The sequence below is a fragment of the Eurosta solidaginis genome, chromosome 1 (genome assembly GCF_040869045.1).
Source record: "Eurosta solidaginis isolate ZX-2024a chromosome 1, ASM4086904v1, whole genome shotgun sequence".
NCBI lineage: Eukaryota > Metazoa > Arthropoda > Insecta > Diptera > Tephritidae > Eurosta > Eurosta solidaginis.
This window is the reverse complement of record NC_090319.1, coordinates 325,825,679-325,847,291: the sequence shown is the minus strand read 5'-3', so window position 1 is coordinate 325,847,291 and position 21,613 is coordinate 325,825,679. Positions and strand designations below refer to the sequence as shown.

Below are 21,613 nucleotides of genomic sequence, written 5' to 3'. Positions count from 1 at the left end.
TTTCCTTTTCAATCACCTTAATTCATTTTTCTTTCGGTATGCTGGTTTTCTCAACACAACAACATCAAACACATGTTGCGTTCGTAGTGTGAGTGTAAACATTCTCATCGTTTGTATACGTAATTGGCATTAGCAGTGGGGCCATTTTTAAATTGATATTTTAGTGCAATGTTTAATTTGTTTGTTTAATGACCTGCAGCGCTCCTTGAGAAAACCTATCGAAATATAAACAATTGTTATTACCTTAGAATTATAGTTTGGCCGTAAAAGGGAGGCGAAATTTTCAACTTGCGTAATTATAATTTTGAAACTGTAAAGCTCAAAACAAAATCCTACAAAAAAATTCAAAAACGATAACGATAAAAAATTGGCAAATTAGAAAAAAAAAAAACATTTGCTTTCGCAAAAATTAGAACTGTAACAAAAGAACCCGAATTTGAAAAAAAAAGGAATTTTAAACTTATTTTTATAATCCTTGCACAGAATTTACAATGCATTTTTGTGCGTATCGCATAATTTCTTTTACAAGTTTATATAAGTGGCATAATTTGTAAAAAATTGCTAAATTTTAATCAGAATCCTCGATGTATTTAAAGAAGAAAATTCAAAAAAACACTTCGTATCTTTGTATCTTAAAAAAGGGAAAGCGCTTATCAACCCTTGAATATCCCTAATCATAGTTTTGTGTTATCTATCGTCTTAACTTTGCTGTGTTTTAACTTTCACATATTTAAGCCTGTGGTTATTATACTCAGCGTGCTTTGCACACAGAGTATATTAACTTTGATTGGATAACGGTTGGTTGTACAGGTATAAAGGAAACGAGATAGATATAGACTTTCATATATCAAAATCATCAGTATCGAAAAAAACCTTGATTGACCCATGTCCGTCCTTCTGTCCGTTAACACGATAACTTGAGTAAATATTGAGATATCTGCACCAAATTTGGTACATGAGCTTATCTGGATCCAGAATAGATTGTTATTGAAAATGAGCGAAATCTGATGATAACCAAGGCCACTTATATAAAAGTATATAACATTTTGGAAAACACAAAAAACCTGATTATTTAATAAATAATACACCTATAATGTTGAAATTTGACATGTGGACTGATATTGAGACTCTTGATAAAAATTTGAAAAAACTTTTTAAAATGGGCGTGGCACCGCCCACTTGTGATAAAATCAATTTTACAAATATTATTAATCATAAGTCAAAAATCGTTAAACCTATTGTAACAAAATTCGGCAGAGAGGTTGCCTTTACTATAAGGAATGCTTTGAAGAAAAATTAACGAAATCGGTTAAGGACCACACCCACTTTTATATAAAATATTTTTAAAAGGGTCGTGGACGAATAAAATAAGCTATATCTTTTCAAAAAAGAGCTGTATATCAATGGTATTTCATTTCCCAAGTGGATTTATAACAATAAATAGGAAAAACTTCAAATTTAAAAAAATGGGTGTGGCACCGCCCCTTTTATGGCTAAGCAATTTTCTGTTTCGGGAACCCTTACTCGAAGAAAAATTAACGGATCTTAATAAAATTGGTTACACACATTTTCCTTTTAGCAAGAAATATTTCTAGGCGAAATGGACGAGATCGGTTAAAGACCACGCCCACTTTTATATAAAAGATTTTTAAAAGGGTCGTAGACGAAAATAATAAGCTATATCTTAGCGAAAAAGAGCTTTGTATCAATAGAATTTTACTTTCTAAATTGAATTATAACATTAAATTGGAAAACACAAACATTTTTGAAAATGGGTGTGGCACCGCCCCTTCTATGACTAAGCAATTTTCTATGCTTCGGGAGCCATAACTCGAAGAAAAATTAACGTATCGTAATGAAATTGTGTACACATATTTTCCTTATAGCAGAAAATATTTCTAGTAAATATGGACGGAATCGGTTAAAGATCACGGCAACTTAGATATAAAACAAGTTTAAAAGGGTCTTAAACTAGAATAATAAGCTGTAACTTAGCAAAAAATAGTTTTGAATCAATGATATTTCACTTATCAAGTTTTATTGTAAGAGGAAATGGGGAGACATTTTTTTTTAACGGGCGTGCCACGTGTTATGTAGAAAAGTAATTTGTCTGAAATGAAATGTACAATTGAAGCTCACGCTGAGTATATAATGTTCGGTTACACCCGAACTGAGACACCCTTACTTGTTTTCTGTGTTTTTGTTTGATGAACGCATGAAATATAACAGGAGTTGGTAAACAAATCGTTCTTGCTATATATTTTAAGAATTTTTTTAAAAGGTTTGTTCAGTTTTAGGCACTTAGCTCATAGAAGGGTATATAAATGAAAATAAATAAGAAAATTAGCTAATAATATTAACTACTGTTTTCGTGTTAGCAGCTGTCATGAAAAAGTACAGCCTGAAGAACTTTATGATATTTGAACCATTTTAGAACTTATACCCATTTAAAATAGTTCTTAATTTACAGTAGCCGTGTTTGTTTTACATGTATATACATATGCACTTAAACTTTATATGGCATGTTAAGTGCATACATTTATCTACACTTATGAAATTGTTGCGCACAAAATGAGTTGTGTCTCCACTGTTCTTCACTTTAAATTTGGTATGCGTTATACACTATGACTTGAATATACCATATGTAATTCTCCATGAGCGTGTTTTTAGTTGCAAATGAAGATGTACATATATATATACATGTAAAAAACACGGCTAGTGAAAACTAAAACAACTTCGAAAAATTTTCGAAACTCAAATCATTCTTAATTTATGTAATTTTCTTCTTTCATCAATTTTCACTGTGTAGGGTCGAAACATTCACTATTTACGAGAAAAAAAAGTTCTCATACATTTTAACTCGTGCATAGTACATTCGAATTTATATTCGAAATTTCCCACTGTATGAAGTTATAGCATAGCATTTCTTTGTTGTGTCTTGCTGCGCTAAGTATGCCCATCAGAGTGGCAACTATGTATTAATGTTTGTACATTAATTTCAGAATGATACAACACCTGTCCAAAACTTATAATTCATTTGGACGCAAATGCTATTGAAGTATACAAAATTTTGTTAAAGGCCGCAGCACAATGAAATTTTTAATATAGATGCGTTTAGCTTATGCATTCCAGTAACATCCCCACCATCAACCAAGATGTTGTGTTTATAAATATGAAGGAAGTTCAGACTTGCCAATTGAAGTTTATTTCGCCTTGCCCATTTACATACAAAATTTCGCGAAGCACTGTTATAAACATTCTCCCTATACAAGTGTCCTTAGCCAAAGCAAATGTTAAATTCTTCTTATGCTTTGCTTGCAACAAAAGTTGCAAGTTGGCTACTTTTTCATGTCAGATGGCGCTAGTGTCGCCCAATCTACCGTTCCCCATAAAAATACGTGCAATATACTCATAGTACATACGATTGTGTTAAACGCATCTATATGAAAAACTGCTTATGTGACGGGGCTTTAAGTCGTTGTTAAAGGAATGCATCACAGAAATGCCTTAAGAGCAGCATGTGCGTACATGCAGTCGTCTTACATTTCAAATTTGTTTGTTTGTTTTCTCAATTATTCAAAAATCAGTTCACTAATTATCTTTGACTGTCACTAAGGGCCCTTGTTTATGTTACATATTTTATATTTTTCGTTGTTCATGTATATTTTTCGTTGTTCATGTATATTTTTCTTAATTAACTAACTTTTTTCAATTATGCTTTCATCTCTTCATTCGTTTCCGATGGCCACATGTCGCTCATAATTCAACAATGCCTTTTGATTAACGATGCAGCTGTCCCGAGGTACAAAAATATCCTTTCTCAAATGTTCGCTTCCCGCCCGAAGAGAATGAAACTGTTCCCACCTTTGAGGAAGGAATGGAGGTTGAAGTGTTCACTCGTTCAACGGAACGTGAATCATGTGGTTGGTGGATTGCTTCCATAAAAATGATTAAGGCTGAGATTTGTGCTGTGGCGTACATAGGCTTCGAAACACCGTATACCGAAATCTGCGAATTGAAGCGTTTGCGCCTTAAAAATCAAAATCCGCCATTGACGCCTAAGTCGTTTTATCAGTTTTCGATACCCGTACCCGAGGAATTGCGAGAGGAGTGAGTTATTATTGTTGCTGCTGTTATCGTTCAATTAATATTTTCCTTTTTTGTGCAATTATAAAATATTATTTGTTTTTCCTTTTTTGCGTGGATATTTATGAAACAGAGCGCAAAAGGATGGTATACACAAGGAATTTCAACGTACAATAGGTGCGGGTGTATGTGTGTATAATCGTGATTTGGATAGCCTGATTGTAATTTCAAAATGGGATTACACTCAGAAACGAGCCAGCATGCTAAAGGACATGCATTTTCGCAATTTGGCACAGAAGGTTTGACTGAAACTGGAATATAATGTTTTGTTTCATATTATTGGTTATAACAAATTTTGTTTTTTTGTTTTAAGGTTATGCTGCTGAAACGAACGGAAGAAGCTGCACGCCAGTTGGAATCAACCAAGCTGCTGAACCGTGGGTGAGTATATAAAATTTATTAATAAGCACTTAAGAGGTACAGAAGCGTAATTGTTGCACAAACGAGGAATAGCTTCAAATGCTGGTTGAATGGAGTGATGCACGAAAATCGTACCAGATAATCCGGCAGGTAACGTTAGGTTTCAAGAAGGTTCTATCTGGCGCAATGTATAAAAGGCTGAAGCTCAAAGTCGGCAAACTTATCAGTGCGGCTGCAGACGTGGTAGAAGATTTACCACGTCTGCAGCCTACCAGATTTTCACTATGCTCTTAATCCACTGAAAAAACCCACGATAAGAGAATTGACACCGACCACCTCTTTGTCGACTCGAAGGTTTTGAGGAGTGTTATCGGTATTGATGGTCGTTTGCCAGATATAAAACCGCTAAATTCCGGCAACTAGTTCCATTAAAGTACTAACCATCACGTGAACGATTTGATATGACTGTGTTGAACTTTATAGGTCATTCCAGTGAACCGATTTATTAGTATTTATTATACCTGCACCGTTGTATGATTCGGAATAATATCGAAAGATGAAATGGATCTTAAAGTTTTAGAGAAAAAAGTTCTCTGAAATTTATTTTTGACAACTCGTAAAAAAATTAGAGTAATAAAAGTATAAAATACTCACTTAAATGGCGCTTAACCGTCTAAGGTTATGGCCGTCCAACAAGGCGCGCCAGTCGCCCCTTCGCTCCGCCAACCGGCGTCAATTGGTCACACTAAGGGAGTTTAAATCGTTTTCCACCTGGTCCTTCCAACGGAGTGGGGGCCGCCCTCTACCTGTGCTTCCATAGGCGGGTTCCGATAGAAACACTTTCTTGGCCGGAGCATCATCTTTCATTCGCATTACATCGCCTAGCCAGCGCAGCCGCTGCGTTTTAATTCGCTGGACTATGTGGATGTCTGCGTATAGCTCGGTACTCGCCATCGCCAACGCGTAGAGGTCCATAAATCTTTCGAAGAACTTCTCTCGAACACTCCCAAAGCCGCTTCATCTGCTGTTGTCATGGTCCATGCTTCTGCCCCATATAGCAGGACGGGTACGATAAGTGACTTGTAGAGTATTATTTTCGTTCGTAGAGAGAGGACTTTACTTTTTTTACTTACTTTGCCTACCTAGTCCAAAGTAGCATTTATTGGCAAGATTGATTCTTCGCTGGATTTCAGTGCTGATGTTGTTGCTAGTGTTGATGCTGGTTCCCAAATAAACGAAGTCGTTTACTATTTCGAAATTTTGGCTGCCATCAGTAGCGTGGTTGCCAAGGCGTGTATGCGCTGACTCTTTGCTCGATGACAGCAGGTACTTCGTTTTGTCCTCATTCACCATCAAAGCCATCTTTACCGCTTCTTTTTCCAGTTTGGAGTAAGCAGAACTAACAGCGCGGGTGTTTAGGCCGATGATATCAATGTCATCAGAATATGCCAGTAATTGCACGCTTTTATAGAATATTGTTCCAGTGGGGTTAAGTTGTGCAGCCAGTATAATTTTCTCCAGCATCAAATTAAAGAAATCGCACGATAGGGGGTCAACCTGTCTGAAACCTCGTTTAGTTTCGAACGGCTCGGAGAGGTCCTTCCCAATTCCGACTGAGCTGGTGGTTGTTGTTGTTGTTGTAGCGATTAGGTTACTCCCCGAAGGCTTTGGGGAGTGTTATCGATGTGATGGTCCTTTGTCGGATACAGATCCGATACGCTCCGGTAACACAACACCATTAAGGTGCTGGCCCGACCATCTCGGGAACGATTTATATGGCCACATTGAACCTTCAGGCCATCCCTCCCTCCCCATCCCCAAGTTCCATGAGGAGCTTGGGGTCGCCAGAGCCTCGTCTGTTAATGAAACGGGATTCGCCGCTCGAAGGTGAGGTTGACAATTGGGTTGGAGAAGCTATATATTGCGCTACACAACCCCTTGAATCCCGAGCTGGTGGTGTTGTTCAACGTCATTTTGCACAGCCGTATAAGTTTTGCGGGGAAACCAAATTCAGACATAGCGGCATATAGGCGCTCCTTTTCGTGCTGTCGAAGGCGGCTTTAAAATCGACGAAGAGGTGATGTGTGTCGATTCTCTTTTCACGGGGTTTTTCCAAGATTTGGCGCATTGTGAAAATCTGGTCGATGGTAGATTTACCAGGTCTGAAGCCGCACTGATAAGGTCCAATCAGCCGGTTCACGGTGGGCTTCAATCTTTCGCGCAATACACTTGAAAGGACCTTATATGCGATATTAATAAGGCTGATTCCACGATAGTTGGTGCATTTTGCAGTATCCCCCTTCTTGTGGACTGGGCAAAGAAGATTTCAATCGTCGGGCATGCACTCGTCCGCCCATATTTTGCTAAGAAGCTGTTGTATGCGCCTTACCAACTCCTCGCTGCCGTACTTGAATAGCTCCGCAGGCAATCCATCAGCGCCCACGGCCTTGTTGTTTTTCAATCTGGTTATTGCTATTCGTCATAATCGGGCGGGGGGACATATATTCCATCATATATTTCATCATCGATTGCGGAATCGAGTTCGTCATCTCTGCGCGGTGAATCGCTGCCTCCATTTAGGAGAGCAGAGAAGTATTCCCTCCATCATCTAAGCACTCTCTGGACATCAGTTACAAGTATAAAATAGCTTTGTTTTATATATGTTGTAAAGTAATTTCAACTAATATTATAAAATGGAAAGATTTGATCGTTTGTTTGCGCTGGCTCCGAAACTATAGGACCGAATTTTATAACTAATTAATAATTGAACTCACAGCACCTCCTATTCGTTAAAAACAAGGAAACAAAAATACACTCTTGTGAATTGCTTAACTATTAGAAAATATTAAATAATTTATATATATATTTTTATTTTTAATAGTTTAAGAAAAAAACTGTATTGTGTAACTGAAACTCAAACCAATCCCATATTTTAAAAAATTTGAGAATTTTTTGTTTAGAAGTTTTTAGAGTATGCAGTTTTGCAGCTTTACCTATTTTGGGGCCGTTTTCTCAAGTAAGATTTAAGGTTTATCTGTAAGATAAACAATTGTTGAAAAATATTTGTATTTGAGGGCAGATAAATTTTAAAGTTCACATGAGAAAACGGCGCTTAGTATAACTAAGTACTTCTCAGAGTAGTCAGGGAATGTATTCCACTTGGAATAACTGCAATTCTTTTTTGTTAGTCTGGAATAATAAAAAAATAATTTTAGTCATTACTCGTTTTTGCATTCCGTGCTAATTATTCCTTTTTGCGTTCATCGGACTGCAATACTCGGATAAATGCATTTCGCAATCCGTTGCGACCAAATTGGGAGAGAAGCTCGGCCTAAAATCTCTTCGGAGGTTATCGCGCCTTACATTTAATTATTTTATAATCCTTTGCATTCCTTTGTATGATTTGAACTACATACACTTATACTGAATTTCATTTAAATTAATAAATGTAAAGCGCGATAACATCCGAAGAGATTTCAGGCCGAGCTTATCTACCAACTTGCGTCGTACTCCTATTAATTTTGCCTGTTGGGCGTGACCTATATGTTTTACGCCGACTCTGAACGGCATTTGCAAAGCAGATGAGTTTTTACTGGGAAGATTTTCATGGCAAAAATACACTCGGAGTACTAGCCAAATCACTTTCTTCTAATTAAAAAAACTTGTTTCTAAAAATTTTGAAGTTGCTTTGCCCGGGGCGTGAACCCAGGATCTCCGGTTTGGTAGGTGGGGCACGCTACCATCACACCACGGCGGCCGCCAGATTTTTTTTTTAATATCTTAACTACTAATAAGATGTTATAATTTGATGACAAGTACTTGAAATTTATATACTTGGTTTTTTTTTCGCAACATCAAATAGGTTTCAAAATAAATCACATTACTTTGCGCAGGTTCAAATTCTTGATCTTTACTGCAATTGCAGTAAATCTATTGCATTTCTGAGATGTGGAAAATTCTATACTACCAACAACTACACCGCTGTCCATAGCAAAAGGGGCAGTAAAGTGTAAAAAGTAAAAGCGAAGAAAATAGATTTTTTATTTGGGAAATTCAAGATTTTTCAAGAAAACTTCAAATTTAAGACCCTGTTTATGTATTTAGTTAATGAGTAAATTGTAACCGCAAAAATCTATTGGCATGAAAATTCCTAAAAAGCAGTAACTGCACTTTACTGCCCTTTTGCTGTGGACGGCAGTACAGTTGAATGCGCTTTTTGTGAGATTTGCTTACTTCTAGCTTTGCTTCTTTTAATAACGAAATAACAAAACGTAAAATTAAATCGCGTAACCAAACCGTCAAATTATGAGAGCATTTAACTCTTATTAGTTTAAACGGGCAAATTGGTAAAGTAAAGCTAACATTTCCTTTAACTGTAGTTTAAATTCGCACTGAAAAACTGGCACCTATAATTGTAAAATTTGCTCTTTTGGTTGCAAAGATCGAATAATGGTCACTTAATATCAAAATATGTGATCTTAATAACATTAGGAATGCTTTTGAATTTTGTTATTCCATAAGAGGAATGCAAAAGGGAATAATTAGTCCGGACTAACAAAAAGGAAAGCTTTTGAGTTTTGTAATTCCATAAGAGGAACGCTTTTGAATTTTATTATTCCGCATGGGGAATGCAAAAAGGAGTAATTAGTATTAGTCCGGACTAACAAAAAGGAATAAAGACTTAAAATATGATTCATTATTCCAAAAAAAAAAAAACAAAACAAAAAACCAAACAAAAAACCCATAAAAGGTGCAATTCAAAAGTGTCAGTCCCGGAATTGGAATGCATGGATTGCATTTTGTCAAGGTGATTCCATTCCTTAACAATTCTGGTGCATGGTATGTCTCGAAACTCGTATTGAATTTTTACAATTTTTTCGAATGGTGTTTTAGCTTTTCTTTCAAACAAGCTCAAAGTTCCAAATTTTTATTAGGGCTACAAAAGTGCATACGAATAAAACGTCTGAAAAACTTTAAATATAAAATTCAAAATTTTCATGCATACTTCTTGAATTTTCAAAATTTTTCGAAAATATTTTTGAGATTGGTTGGCAAAGGGTCTCTTACACAATCTATAAATCGTTTTTCTTTAATTAAATTAGCGCAAATAAAAAAGAGCAATATAATTGACGTAAATTTCTGACCATTGCCATTGCTTTTTTCGTGTTCGCAACTACAATTCGATGTGCTCAAATTCATGCATACCCACAGTTCGAAGACACTTCAATCTACCTTATTTTCAACTTATTCATTTTCATATTCGACTTTTTTTTGTTAATTACAGCTATACCGATGAGTTTCAAGTTCGTGAAGATCTAATGGGCTTGGCAATAGGTTCACATGGTGCCAATATTCAAGCCGCTCGCCTACTGGAAGGTGTTACAAACATTGAACTGGAGGAAAAATCTTGCACTTTCAAAATCACCGGTGAATCTGAGGATGCTGTCCAACGAGCACGTTCTATGCTCGAATACGCTGAGGAATTCTTTCAGGTTCCTAGAGAGCTAGTGGGTAAAGTGATTGGTAAGAACGGCCGTATTATACAGGAAATTGTGGACAAGAGTGGCGTATTTCGAATTAAGGTAGACACTAAAAAAATTACATAAAAATAATTCGTTCAATTTGTTTAATTATTCATTATTTGAAAATTGCATGCGTTGGGATTCACACAGATCGCAGGCGATGACGAACAAGATCAAAATATACCACGCGAGCATGGTCATGTACCGTTTGTGTTCATTGGTACCGTTGAAAGTATTTCGAACGCCAAAGTGTTGCTGGAATATCATTTAGGGCATTTGAAGGTTAGTTAATTTGTTAACAAAAACCATTTATAGAAAAAAAATTATAACTTTTACCAATATGATAACTTATTCAGGAAGTTGAACTGCTTCGCCAAGAGAAATTGGAAATTGATCAACAACTGCGAGCAATACAAGAGTCCACAATGGGTTCCATCCAAAATTTCCCTGTGTCACGACGATCGGAAAGAGGTTATAGCAGTGATATTGAATCGGTACGTTCGGGTCGTGGTGGACCGCGCGGGCGTGGTAGAGGACGAGGTGGTGGTAATGGTGGCAATCAGCGCTATCAAGGTAATATATATGTGAGATATCAATAGATTGTCTAATTGAATTAATTACCAACAATATGTTTTATGTTGGATATCCAGGTCGGCGGGACGACGATGATTACAATTCCCGCGGTGATCATCGTTACAACGATCGCAACAGTGGCGGTGGTGGTGGTGGTTATCGTGGCGGCAACGATCGACGTGGTGGTGGCGGTGGTAAGCAAAATGGTAAAATATCAAGAGTCAAAAACACAAACACGAGTGTTTGATTTAATATTTTTTGATTCTTTTATTTTTGGTGTTGTTTGATTAATTCTCATGAATGCATGGTTTGGTGAAATAGGACGCAGAGAGCAAAACGGTAGAGATGTTAATAGAGATCATTACCACAATCATAATGAAGATATGCGTGAGGATACACGTGAATTAAGCAGCGTAGAGAGAGGTTAGTGTTTAAACTTAGATTGCTTACATATTTATTGCATAATTTTTTAATTATTGGCGTGTTTTTTGTAATTTAGCTGAAAGCAATTCATCGTACGAGGGAAGCTCAAGAAGACGCAGAAGGCAAAAGAATAACAATGCTGCTCATAACAGTGAGTATGATGTCGCCAAATTAACTTTTACATTTTCAAAAAGTGATGTTAGTTCTCTATGCGTATTCTTCGGTATAAAAAGTATCCAGGTATTTCTATACTGACTTTCAAAAATTGTTGTCGCAGAGAGAATACTGCGAGCAAAACAAAAGATTTGTTTTCAAAATAAATTCAGAAGCAGCAAAAAACAAAATTTTTTTTTTTCATTCCATCTGTGTTTCTGAAGGCGCTGGAGGCTTCATCCTAGTCCAATTTTCAACAGCCACATATTTTTGCGTACCAAAACACCAAAAATCATATGCCCCTATTACCGTTTACAACTCGCTGATCACTTTGCGGCTAAAATTTAAGCATTTGCAAGTGATTTTTTTTTATTAATAGCAAAATGGATATTAGCATAGACTTATTTTATAACGACGAAAATGTTGTTGACAAAATTAACATGTCGCGAATGGGGAAACAATTCGCGTGATCACTCGAATCAATTGAAACTACCAAGCACAAAGTAAGAAAACGTTTTAGTGATAAATTATGAGCTTCTAATTAAGTTCTTTCGCAGATTTCTAGGTAATTTTTGGTTAAGGAAGCATTTTGCTTCTTAGGCCGGGTAATGGTAGTAATCAGTTATCAGATTTTGATGTATTTGACAACTACACCAACACAAAGTTGTAAACGGTAATCCCACAAAAAGCTGTAAGACTAGACAACTTCAAACGACATTTTTTTTACAGGTTGAGTTGTAATCTGTAATACCAAAATGCAAAATTTCAGCTAAAAGAGAGTTGAGTTGTAAACCTTAATAGGGGCAATAATCTGTAATAATTGCTTTTGTATTTTGCTGAAAACTTCGATAATGAAGAAAATTAAAACTTTCCATGATAAGCAATATCTCACATTTGCGTGGAGTTTGCCAATGTGCTTTTGCCCCTCAATCTGTGTAATCTATGAATGCTTGATATACGACTGAAATGTATGCAACAATTTTGCAAGGACAGCGATTCTTGCTTAACCAACGCATTTCGAATATATTTTTCAAAAGTACTACTTCAAAAAGGATTTTTACAGAATATCAGTTCAAAATTTTTTTGCATTGGAAGTCCAAGGAGAACTTTCCAATATTCGTTTAACCGATATAAAACAACGAAATTGAAGGAATAGAAATCAGATATCAACATTTTCCAAGTGTATTTGTGATATTCAGATTTTATTTCTTGTTGTTGTTGTTGTTGTAGCGATAAGGTTGCTCCCCGAAGGCTTTGGGGAGTGTTATCGATGTGATGGTCCTTTGCCGGATACAAATCCGGTACGCTCCGGTACCATAGCATCATTAAGGTGCTAGCCCGACCATCTCGGGAACGATTTATGTGGCCACATTGAACCTTCAGGCCATTCCCTCCCTCCATACCCCCAAGTTCCATGAGGAGCTTGGGGTCGCCAGAGCCTCGTCTGTTAGTGAAACAGGATTCGCCGCGGATAGGTGAGGTTGACAATTGGGTTTGGAGAAGCTATATATTGCACTGGCAACCTAAAAGGTTGCGCTACACAGCCCTTTGAATCTGGTATTTTAGTCGCCTCTTACGACAGGCATACCTACCGCGGGTATATTCTGATCCCCTAACCCGCTGGGGTTTTATTTCTTGTGTTAAGGGTTTATACATATTGTAACGAATTTTGGGAAATTCCGCCTATTTGCAACCTTCTGCTAACGTTCGAATAAATAACTCCAATATTCAATAATGCAAAATGGTCTTTATTAGACTACTTTGAAAGTACTTCACAATAACACTTATACTTCACAATCAATTGCTTGTTTAAATCAAACTGATTCTGACTACTAAGCTTTCGCTGCTTTTATACTCTGTTGCTTCGTTCACCCTTTTTCCCTAAGGTCTAGTAATTTCGTGAACTTTATGCTTGTTTACCAGCTATATACATGTATATTTGTAATTTGAATCCATATGAGTGTGTATATGTCAGTACTACTTCGGCTGATGATGACATGCGTTTGTATCTCTCTGCTACCTGGTATGTATGTGTGTACATGATGATTGATTTGTTTACGTACATACTGCTTAGTATCGGCTTAGTGATGGTAGTATCGCTTAGTGATCATAATATCCCTCACAATATTATCAAGACTATCCAGTTACATTTAATTTATGCGTCACAAAAAGTGTGTTTCTACCCATATAACAAACAACCTCTCCAAAAACCATTTAACAAAATTTCTGGACGGCTGAAAATTTGTAGGTCAAATTATGTTCTCTTTTCTCGTTTAATATAAAAGCACTCACCCTAGCATTATATACTGGCGAATGTGAACTTTAGTGAATGGGACAAAACTTAACAGTGCACTACATAATTGGCCCCTTAATAACATCACTTTTGAAACTTTTTGCTTACTATTGGCTTAAAGCTTTTTTAGTTTTGATATCAATATTTATAAACAAATCACATTTTTTGTAGCGAATGGTGGACTTACCAATAACAAACCTCAACAAAACAAACAACCACAAAACGCAGATAACAAAAATAATAGTGGAGCAAGTGGTGGTGGTGGTGGTGCTGGCAGCTCGTCTGAGCGATCTAAACAACAGAGTGTGAACAGCAAAGATGGCAGTAATATGGCAATCAAAGGTAACAATGATAAATCACAACAACAACAGTTACCACCACAGCAACAGCAACCACAACTGTCACAACAGTCGCAACAACAACAACCACAACAGCAGCAGTCAAAGCCACGACGCAACAACAAGAATAGAAACAATCATGCGGATACGCTGCAAGGACAGGATAACAATAAACGCGAGACTCTGGTAAATGGTACGTCCTAATGGGAAGTGGATTAAGATATGGGAATGCATGTAAACGCCTCAACAACAAAAACAGCAAAAGCAGCGACGGTAGAATATGTAGTAAAAACTTAAAAAAGAATCATAAAACAACAATAAAACGAGTTTGGATGCAGCCTAATACCTTCAATGCATTAAATGAATTGAATGAGCTAAACAAACACAATATATACATAATAAAAACAAAAATAATAATGAAAATTATAATAAAAAATACAATACCATATAAAGAAACACAAATAAACAAAAACTTCTAGTTAGTTGAGTGAACAGTTTTTTAAAAATTCAAAAACAAAAATTGATCGTATGAAGAATTAAAAATAACATAAAAGAAAACTTAATATTTAAAAATATAGAAAATAGTATACTAACTAAATTAAAACGAATTATACACATACATTTACATTTGCATACGCCCATAAGCATAAAAATTTAAAAATACATTAAATTCATTTCATAAGCATTATGAATGCGCTGCTTTAGTATTGGCATCATCATATGTACATTCGAAAAAAAAATGAAGATGAGAATAATAATTAAAGAAATTTACTTAATAAAATAGTAGCTAGTATGCAGCAAAGCCTTTTAAATCCGGGAAATCATTTTTTTTTTTTTTTTTTCTTATTATAGAAGTTAAAGAGATTATCTAGTTCTAACTCGTTCGTATTTAAAATTTAATAAAACAGCACTAACATAGCTTGACGCGTATTTAACGGCGCGCTGCATGCTAACTGCTTTGACTGACTAAGTTTAAAAAACTGCAGCATCAGTTTAATGGCATCCACGGCATCCAAAATTTGTTTGATTATCATTTTTATCTTTCATTTTTTACTATATCGCATTCACTAACTTATACTTTCGAATATAACTTTAACTTAGCTCGCTCTCGTATTATTAAATGCATATATATATGTGTATGTATAATTCATTAGCGTAACTTACGCACGCTCACGTGTATAATTCGTTTTACAATACAATATTTTCTTTATTGATATTTCTTCTTCCTTTTCAAATTTGCAATTCGATACCAAAATTCCTAATTCATATATATGATCGCCAATACCTTCGAGGTGTAGTTGTCCAATGTTTGCGTAATGCATTTATAGAAAAGAAAAATGATTTTTTTGAGAAATGCATGAATTAAGTAGTCGAAAATTCTAAACGAGAGCTCCAATTTCGACAGCTAACCGAGAACTTCAATTCGAATACTAGATTCCATACAGATGCCGAATTAAATGTTTAAAAATGGCGCTGGAATATGCAATTTTATTCGTTTCCGGCACATAAATATCATAACAACAGCTGCCACGCACACATACTATATACAAAAAAAGCAGGAATAAAACCATACCCACCACACCGTCAACCTTTTAGCTATCGAAAATGTGTGCAATTCTGTAAAAGAAAAACATTACAATAGCCATGTATGTAATAAAAAAAATAAATAAATCAGGATATACCCCAAATTTGTTTATTTCCTACTTAATAATACGTACTCATATATTTATGTAAAAACAACGGCAACAACAACAACATCAAATCTCTACATACCAACTACGTGAATTTTTTTGTTATTTTGTAATTATTTTGTAATGATAACATTTATTATTTCTAATACTTTTTTTTCTTTTCGCAATCAGTGCGTCATATACTAACTTAATATTTAATTCAATACTCTTAAATTATTTAAATATGAATAAAAAGAAAACAAACAAAAAATATACATATAAATATAAAAAAAGGCCAAGGCATATGTATTACTACAACAGCTGCAAAATCTACTACAACAACTACTGCTATCGAAATGTATGCATGTATGTATGTTTATGTGTTAGAAAGAAGTGCAACAAAATATCGCAACAACATTCTGCAATTGCGAATCAAATTTATGCTGCACGGCGTTTGCGCAAATGCTTGAAGGCGTAACATAAAAAGGCGCACATACGCTTACATGCATGCATACGCGCTCATCCTTATGTGAATAGAAAAAGCAAAAACAAAAAATATTAATTGGCAGGATAAATTTAGATATGTATATTAATTACTTCTTGAAGTAGAAATAAAAATAAAAATTATTAAAAAAAAAATCGTAAAACGTAAAAGTTAGGTGGGATATAAAACAAAAAAAATAAAAATTTATTACATTATACAAAAGGAAAGCAAGCTATAGGGGTAATGCAAAAATTGAAGAAAAAATGAGAATGTCAGTTATGTGTAAGCAAAACAAAGAAAAAAAAACAGAAAGAGTGTAATACGAAAGATATATAATATGAAAACAAAGAATATAAATATATAAAAAACGAAAAACATTAAAAACAAGTGAAAAAACAGAAATACTAAAATAAAAATATATTTGTCAATTTACGTTTTACAAAACCGTGAATAATATGACGTTTCTTAATTGAGTCTATTATTTATTTCATTGCGAAGAATTCTTTATTAGCTAACGCTATGGGGCTGTTATGCAGATGTTGTTTAGTTTTGTACAAAAGGGTGGATGAAGATGTGATTAAAAATCAAATAAAATCTACTTACAAACTACTTTAATTCTTAGTCTTGTGTAATAAGACTTATTTGTTGTTGATTAGGGTTGAATTAGGCTGAATTCGTGTGAGCGGCTGCAATGGCCAACTTTTCCATCTTCGAAAGTTAAATTGGTGCGAAGCCGATACGTTTGGGACGACGAACTGCCTTAGTTCAGCACTAGATTTGTGGAAAATTAATGTAATTTAATTGATGGTCAAACCGATTCTGCTATATGGGGTGCTGGTCTGGTGGAAAGCACTGGACACGGCGAGCACCTCCAAAATGTTTTGTCAAGAGCTAAATGTAAGCCGCAAGTTTAAGTTGGCTGATCACTGCAGTGTATTCCAAGCGGATGTTGCTGCGATTAAGGTTGCGGTGGATGAAATGATATCCAGTGCTACTACGGTTAGGGAATTTAATATCTACTCTGATAGCCAAGCGGCTATCAAGGCCTTGAGCACAACTACAGTACGATCGAGGGTGGTCTGAGAGTGCCTGACCTCGCTTGCGATTGCATCGAATTATTTTACAATTAAGATTATCTGGGCCGTAGTGATATCCCGGATAACTGTCAAGCGGATCTCTTAGCCCGCATCGGTACAACTGAACCGGATGAAGATGGCTGTAGGGATTTCGGGATTCCGCTGGCCACCTGTGGATTGCTCCTCCATAGCTGGGCCTCGAGTCACCTCAGCAAACGTTGGGCGGATACCACATCTTGCAGAGTAGCCAGATCTTTCTGGCCGAAAGTGGATGGCAGGAGGTCTGCTGAAATTATTGGGTTCACTAAGGCTGACCTATCAATGGTCATTGGAGTTTTGAAGGGGCACTGTCCCATGGGTATCCATGCGGTACGTCTCAATATACTGGAAACTCCATCCTGCTGCAGTTGTATGGAGGATGATGAGGTGGAATCACCAAATCACTTTATGCTTGATTGCCCAGCTTTTGCCAGAACTAGGCGAAATTACTTCGGTCGCGACTCACTTGGATCTCCCGAGGATTTATCCAAAGTTGAGATCGGTATCATTCGGAGCTTTCTCGTTGCTACCCAACAATTCTCTAAGTAGCTCGATCTAAGTCACCGTTATTTTTGTTGAATGTGGTATCACAACGGACCTTCGGGTTGTCCATATGAGCTTTCCTCATCAGGGCAGCTACCACCTAACCTAACCTAATGTAATTTAATTCCATACAGTCATTTGTAAAAAACCTATTGCATTTCCAACAGGTTCATAAATCGAACCACCCTCAATTGATGGGCTTTGAACCGAACTACGAACCGACCCGATTTTATTTTAAAATATCGCAATCCGATAGTTCTTTTCTTTTGTTCTTTTCGGTTTGAAATAATTTTTCACAGATGATTTAAAATTTTTTCAATTCAATTCAGACCTGATTCAAGGTTCAATCATTAACGTTCAAGGTGCTACGTGGGTTAATCGTTTTATCGACAACAATCGACCACTCACGAACTGTCATCAAAGTCCTCTAATTGGAGTCCAAGGAAACTAGAAGTTTTAACAGGGGTGGACCATAGAGAAATTGATGTTAGAGGCGTATGTTATTACTTACAATTGAAAGGATGGCTGGTGTCATGTGGGGACACATCGTATGCAACGCATCCATTACGTATGTTTTCATATTTAAAAAGAGTTCAAAAATACATTTGAAGCTATAAAATATTTTCTATTGTGAACAGTGTTTGTTTTTTTAACTTTTATAAAAAAAAAAATCATTTCATAGTTTCAAAATCAGGAACGTCCAACTTACAAAGATGCAATTCGATTGCTACGAACATTAGGTACGACGCCACGACATTTTGTGTTATGGAAAGCGAAAACGAGCATTTCATACTCGTCCTTGTTCTAAACCTAATTACGAAAAGCCACCCCTCATAACGGGGTTCACCGGGCGCGTCCTGGCAAATTGATTTACCGGTTTTGTCTGGAGCCCTAATGATTGTGTAGATCAAAGGGCTACGTTGGCAGGTGACGGCTCTCAACATATTGCTTACGGAGATGTTCCCTTAACCCTCTTGAAGCTGAGGCTAGAAACAGTTGTTTGCTAGGGTGTCCAGATTTGTGACCCCAATGTAAGTCCATTTGTTCTATCGATAACTTCTGTCAGTTTGTATGTATCTCTTGAACCCAGCCAAATAAAAAATTTTTTCTTTTTTCAATGTAAAGGTACCTACCTAGATTAACCCACAATTAATATAAAGTTTCATCATTCACCCTTCAAGGCAAAAATGGGAATTTATCGGTACACAAATGACCCAGCACATAAATTGCCCTACATTTATTGAGCCGAGCATGCTTTTCTAACTCTTATTTTGCATTACATAGTCACCTACTTGTAGATCATTCCACTACGGTTAAAATTATACGTGCGATTTATCGGTTGATACATCAGTGCTGACTACTAGCTGAAAAAGCATATCTATTGAACAAGTCAAAATTCAAAAGTTGTTGTTTTTGTATTCATACACCTACCTAATGTAGATTTATGCACTCTTCCAAGGCGAATCCATACCAGGTGGCAAGGCGAATCCATACCAGGTGGTGGCAAAGCGAATTCAACCAATTTGCCGTACAAAAGAATGTCAAGTCAAAAGAAAATTTTCATTGATTTCGATTAACTGACATGCTGCAGTACAAGGCTTTGTATGGAAAATTATCAAGAAGAAGCAATCAGCTGATGGGATAACACCACCTCTACTGAATTCGCCTTGCCAGGTGGTAGCAAAGCGAATGCGTTGTATTAAGGCGAGTCCATACAGGTGGTGGCAAGGCGAATTCAAGCAATTCGCCGTGCAGAAGAATGTCAAGTCAAAAGAAAATTTCCCTGCAAAAATTGTTGGATTACGTATTCCATTTTCTTCATGTTGGATTACCCAAACCATACTCCTTTGCAATGCGTTTGCGGACCACCATCAGCCGATCATTGCTCGTTTTTTAACGACCGTGATCACCACACGATGACGATCGAACAGAGTTGCCAAAAGTAAAATATTGCATACAAATAACTGATAATAAATTTTACTATGGCAACTCTGATAAAATGTAACCGCGCACTGGTTTTATGTATACATACTATAGTATTGAGAAATATTAGTTTCTTTATTCACGCAAATGCTAAATAACAAGAATAATCGTAGTAAAAAATATAAAAGTTGTATTGTCCCTCTTCATTTACCTTCATTTTAAATTAAATTCACTCCGATAATTCTTTCCGACACAATTCCTCTTTAGTACTTTGGCATATGATCTTCTGTGGGTGCTCCATGGAGTACAACAGTGAAAGTACTTTGGAAAGTGCTCTCACGTATGTACTCTATGGAATACTCACAAACAAAGCGAGAGTGGGATCACCTACTCCTCTCATAGGACATCGCAATGTTAATTGGAGCACATTTTTTGTATGAATACAGATTAGTTTTGGAATAATCCTATACTCCCAAAGGAGCATTCCTTACATTATTTATGGAGTACTCGCATTTTGAAGGGATTTCATTGATTTCGATTAACTGACATATTGTTGTACAAGCCTTTGTATGGAAAAATTTCAAGAAGAAGCAATCAGCTGTTGGGATAACACCACCTGGTACTGAATTAGCCTTGGTTCTATCATTAACGATTAAGGCGCTACGTGGGTTAATCGGTTTTACGATAACTACTGTCACTTGTGCTTGAACTGAGCCAAATGCCAAAGCTTTTGTTTTAGCTACTTACCCTTCATCCCTTCAAGGCAAAAATGGACCTCATCAGCTGTTATCCAGAATACTGGAAGTTTTAGAAACTAAGACCTAGAAAAGCATAACTTCTAGGCAAAATATCATAGTGTACCTATACAAGTGTGTTCACTAAGCGATAAACGTCAAAACTACAAACAGCCTCGCTCACCTGATGGAAATCTCAGGTCTAGAGTCGCATTTTTGGTCTCAACGACAACATTTTTGACTACCAATCGTATCGACTTTTTCAATTTTTCAATCATTCGGCGCACTCGGTAATGGTATCCATTTTGAATTCGCTGTCATTCCGAATCCAGCGAATGCCTGTCAGAATGCTTGACAGATAAGTCAACACACTTGTACTTGTACACTATGCAAAATATGGTGGGACGAGCGCATGCATCCGGATTGAAATTTTCTTGTACTTTATCCAACACAGAAAGGACGATCTCACAAGCCACGAAACTACTGCGGTGCAGCCTATTAATATCGCGTATAAGGTTATATCTAGCATATTGTGCGAAAGACCGAAGCTCAAAGTAATCGAAGTGATTGAACGTTATAATTGCGGCTTCAGGCCTGGTAAGCCTACTGTCGACCAGATGTTCACGACACTCTAAAACCTGAAAAAGATTCACGATAAAAGCATCGACATACACTATATTCTTATCGACTTCAAAGCCAAATTGCTTTGAGCAAACTACTAGCACCGTAAAGTTTAGGAAGGACTTATATTAGATTTTAAAAACCAAACGAGGATTCAGACAAGGCCTACCAGACAAAAGCCTACCTCTCGTACGACTTAACTTAATGCTGTAGAAGATAATTCTAGCAGCAGATCTAAGCCGCGATGGTACAATATATTATAAGAGAAATTGATATTATTGGCCTTAACAAACGGGCCGTAATAAAAAGGCAAAGAGTGGGTTTTGTGGTAAATGAGAACAAAACGAAGTACACTGTCGTCAAGGTAATAATCGGAGCATTAGCGCTTTGGCTGCCAGAAATCAAACGGAGTGTAATTCTTGCTTATAAGTGCTTCTTTGGTCAGCGTAAGCAATGAAAACATGAAGCCCTCTATCGCAGAAAAAAATCACGCTCTACAAGTTTCCCATCGCTCCTTTCTTGATGCATGGCTCAGAATCGTGAACGAATATCATGAGAGAAAAGTATTGAAGGAGGTTTAATTATGAACTTTCTGAGCCTTACGCAAACATGAGCATTAGAACATGAATGGAACGTATGAGATTTGAAAATGTGTACCATTTTGGCGCTCCAAACGGTTTCGTGAGACCTCGGTCATAACAAACGACAACTGTAA

At 36.3% G+C, this 21,613-nt stretch overlaps 1 protein-coding gene across 4 annotated transcripts in view; it reads left to right on the top strand.

Annotated features, from left to right (window-relative positions):
- The window catches only part of Fmr1 (synaptic functional regulator FMR1), a 38,607-nt gene extending 22,176 nt beyond the window's left edge, over positions 1 to 16,431 (top strand). The window contains exons 1-11 of one of the 4 annotated variants that reach the window (XM_067762032.1): positions 190 to 292; positions 3,793 to 4,110; positions 4,220 to 4,385; positions 4,460 to 4,527; positions 9,791 to 10,089; positions 10,162 to 10,310; positions 10,385 to 10,601; positions 10,679 to 10,807; positions 10,923 to 11,024; positions 11,101 to 11,175; positions 13,642 to 16,431. In XM_067762032.1, the coding sequence (XP_067618133.1) occupies positions 3,878 to 4,110; positions 4,220 to 4,385; positions 4,460 to 4,527; positions 9,791 to 10,089; positions 10,162 to 10,310; positions 10,385 to 10,601; positions 10,679 to 10,807; positions 10,923 to 11,024; positions 11,101 to 11,175; positions 13,642 to 14,012 (1,809 nt within the window). In that variant the 5' untranslated portion in view covers positions 190 to 292; positions 3,793 to 3,877 and the 3' untranslated portion in view covers positions 14,013 to 16,431. Of the gene's footprint in view, positions 1 to 189; positions 293 to 3,792; positions 4,111 to 4,219; positions 4,386 to 4,459; positions 4,528 to 9,790; positions 10,090 to 10,161; positions 10,311 to 10,384; positions 10,602 to 10,678; positions 10,808 to 10,922; positions 11,025 to 11,100; positions 11,176 to 13,641 lie in introns of those variants that run through there. The other 3 variants (XM_067762031.1, XM_067762030.1, XM_067762029.1) reach the window with 3 other exon arrangements.
- The last annotated feature ends 5,182 nt before the right edge of the window (positions 16,432 to 21,613 follow it).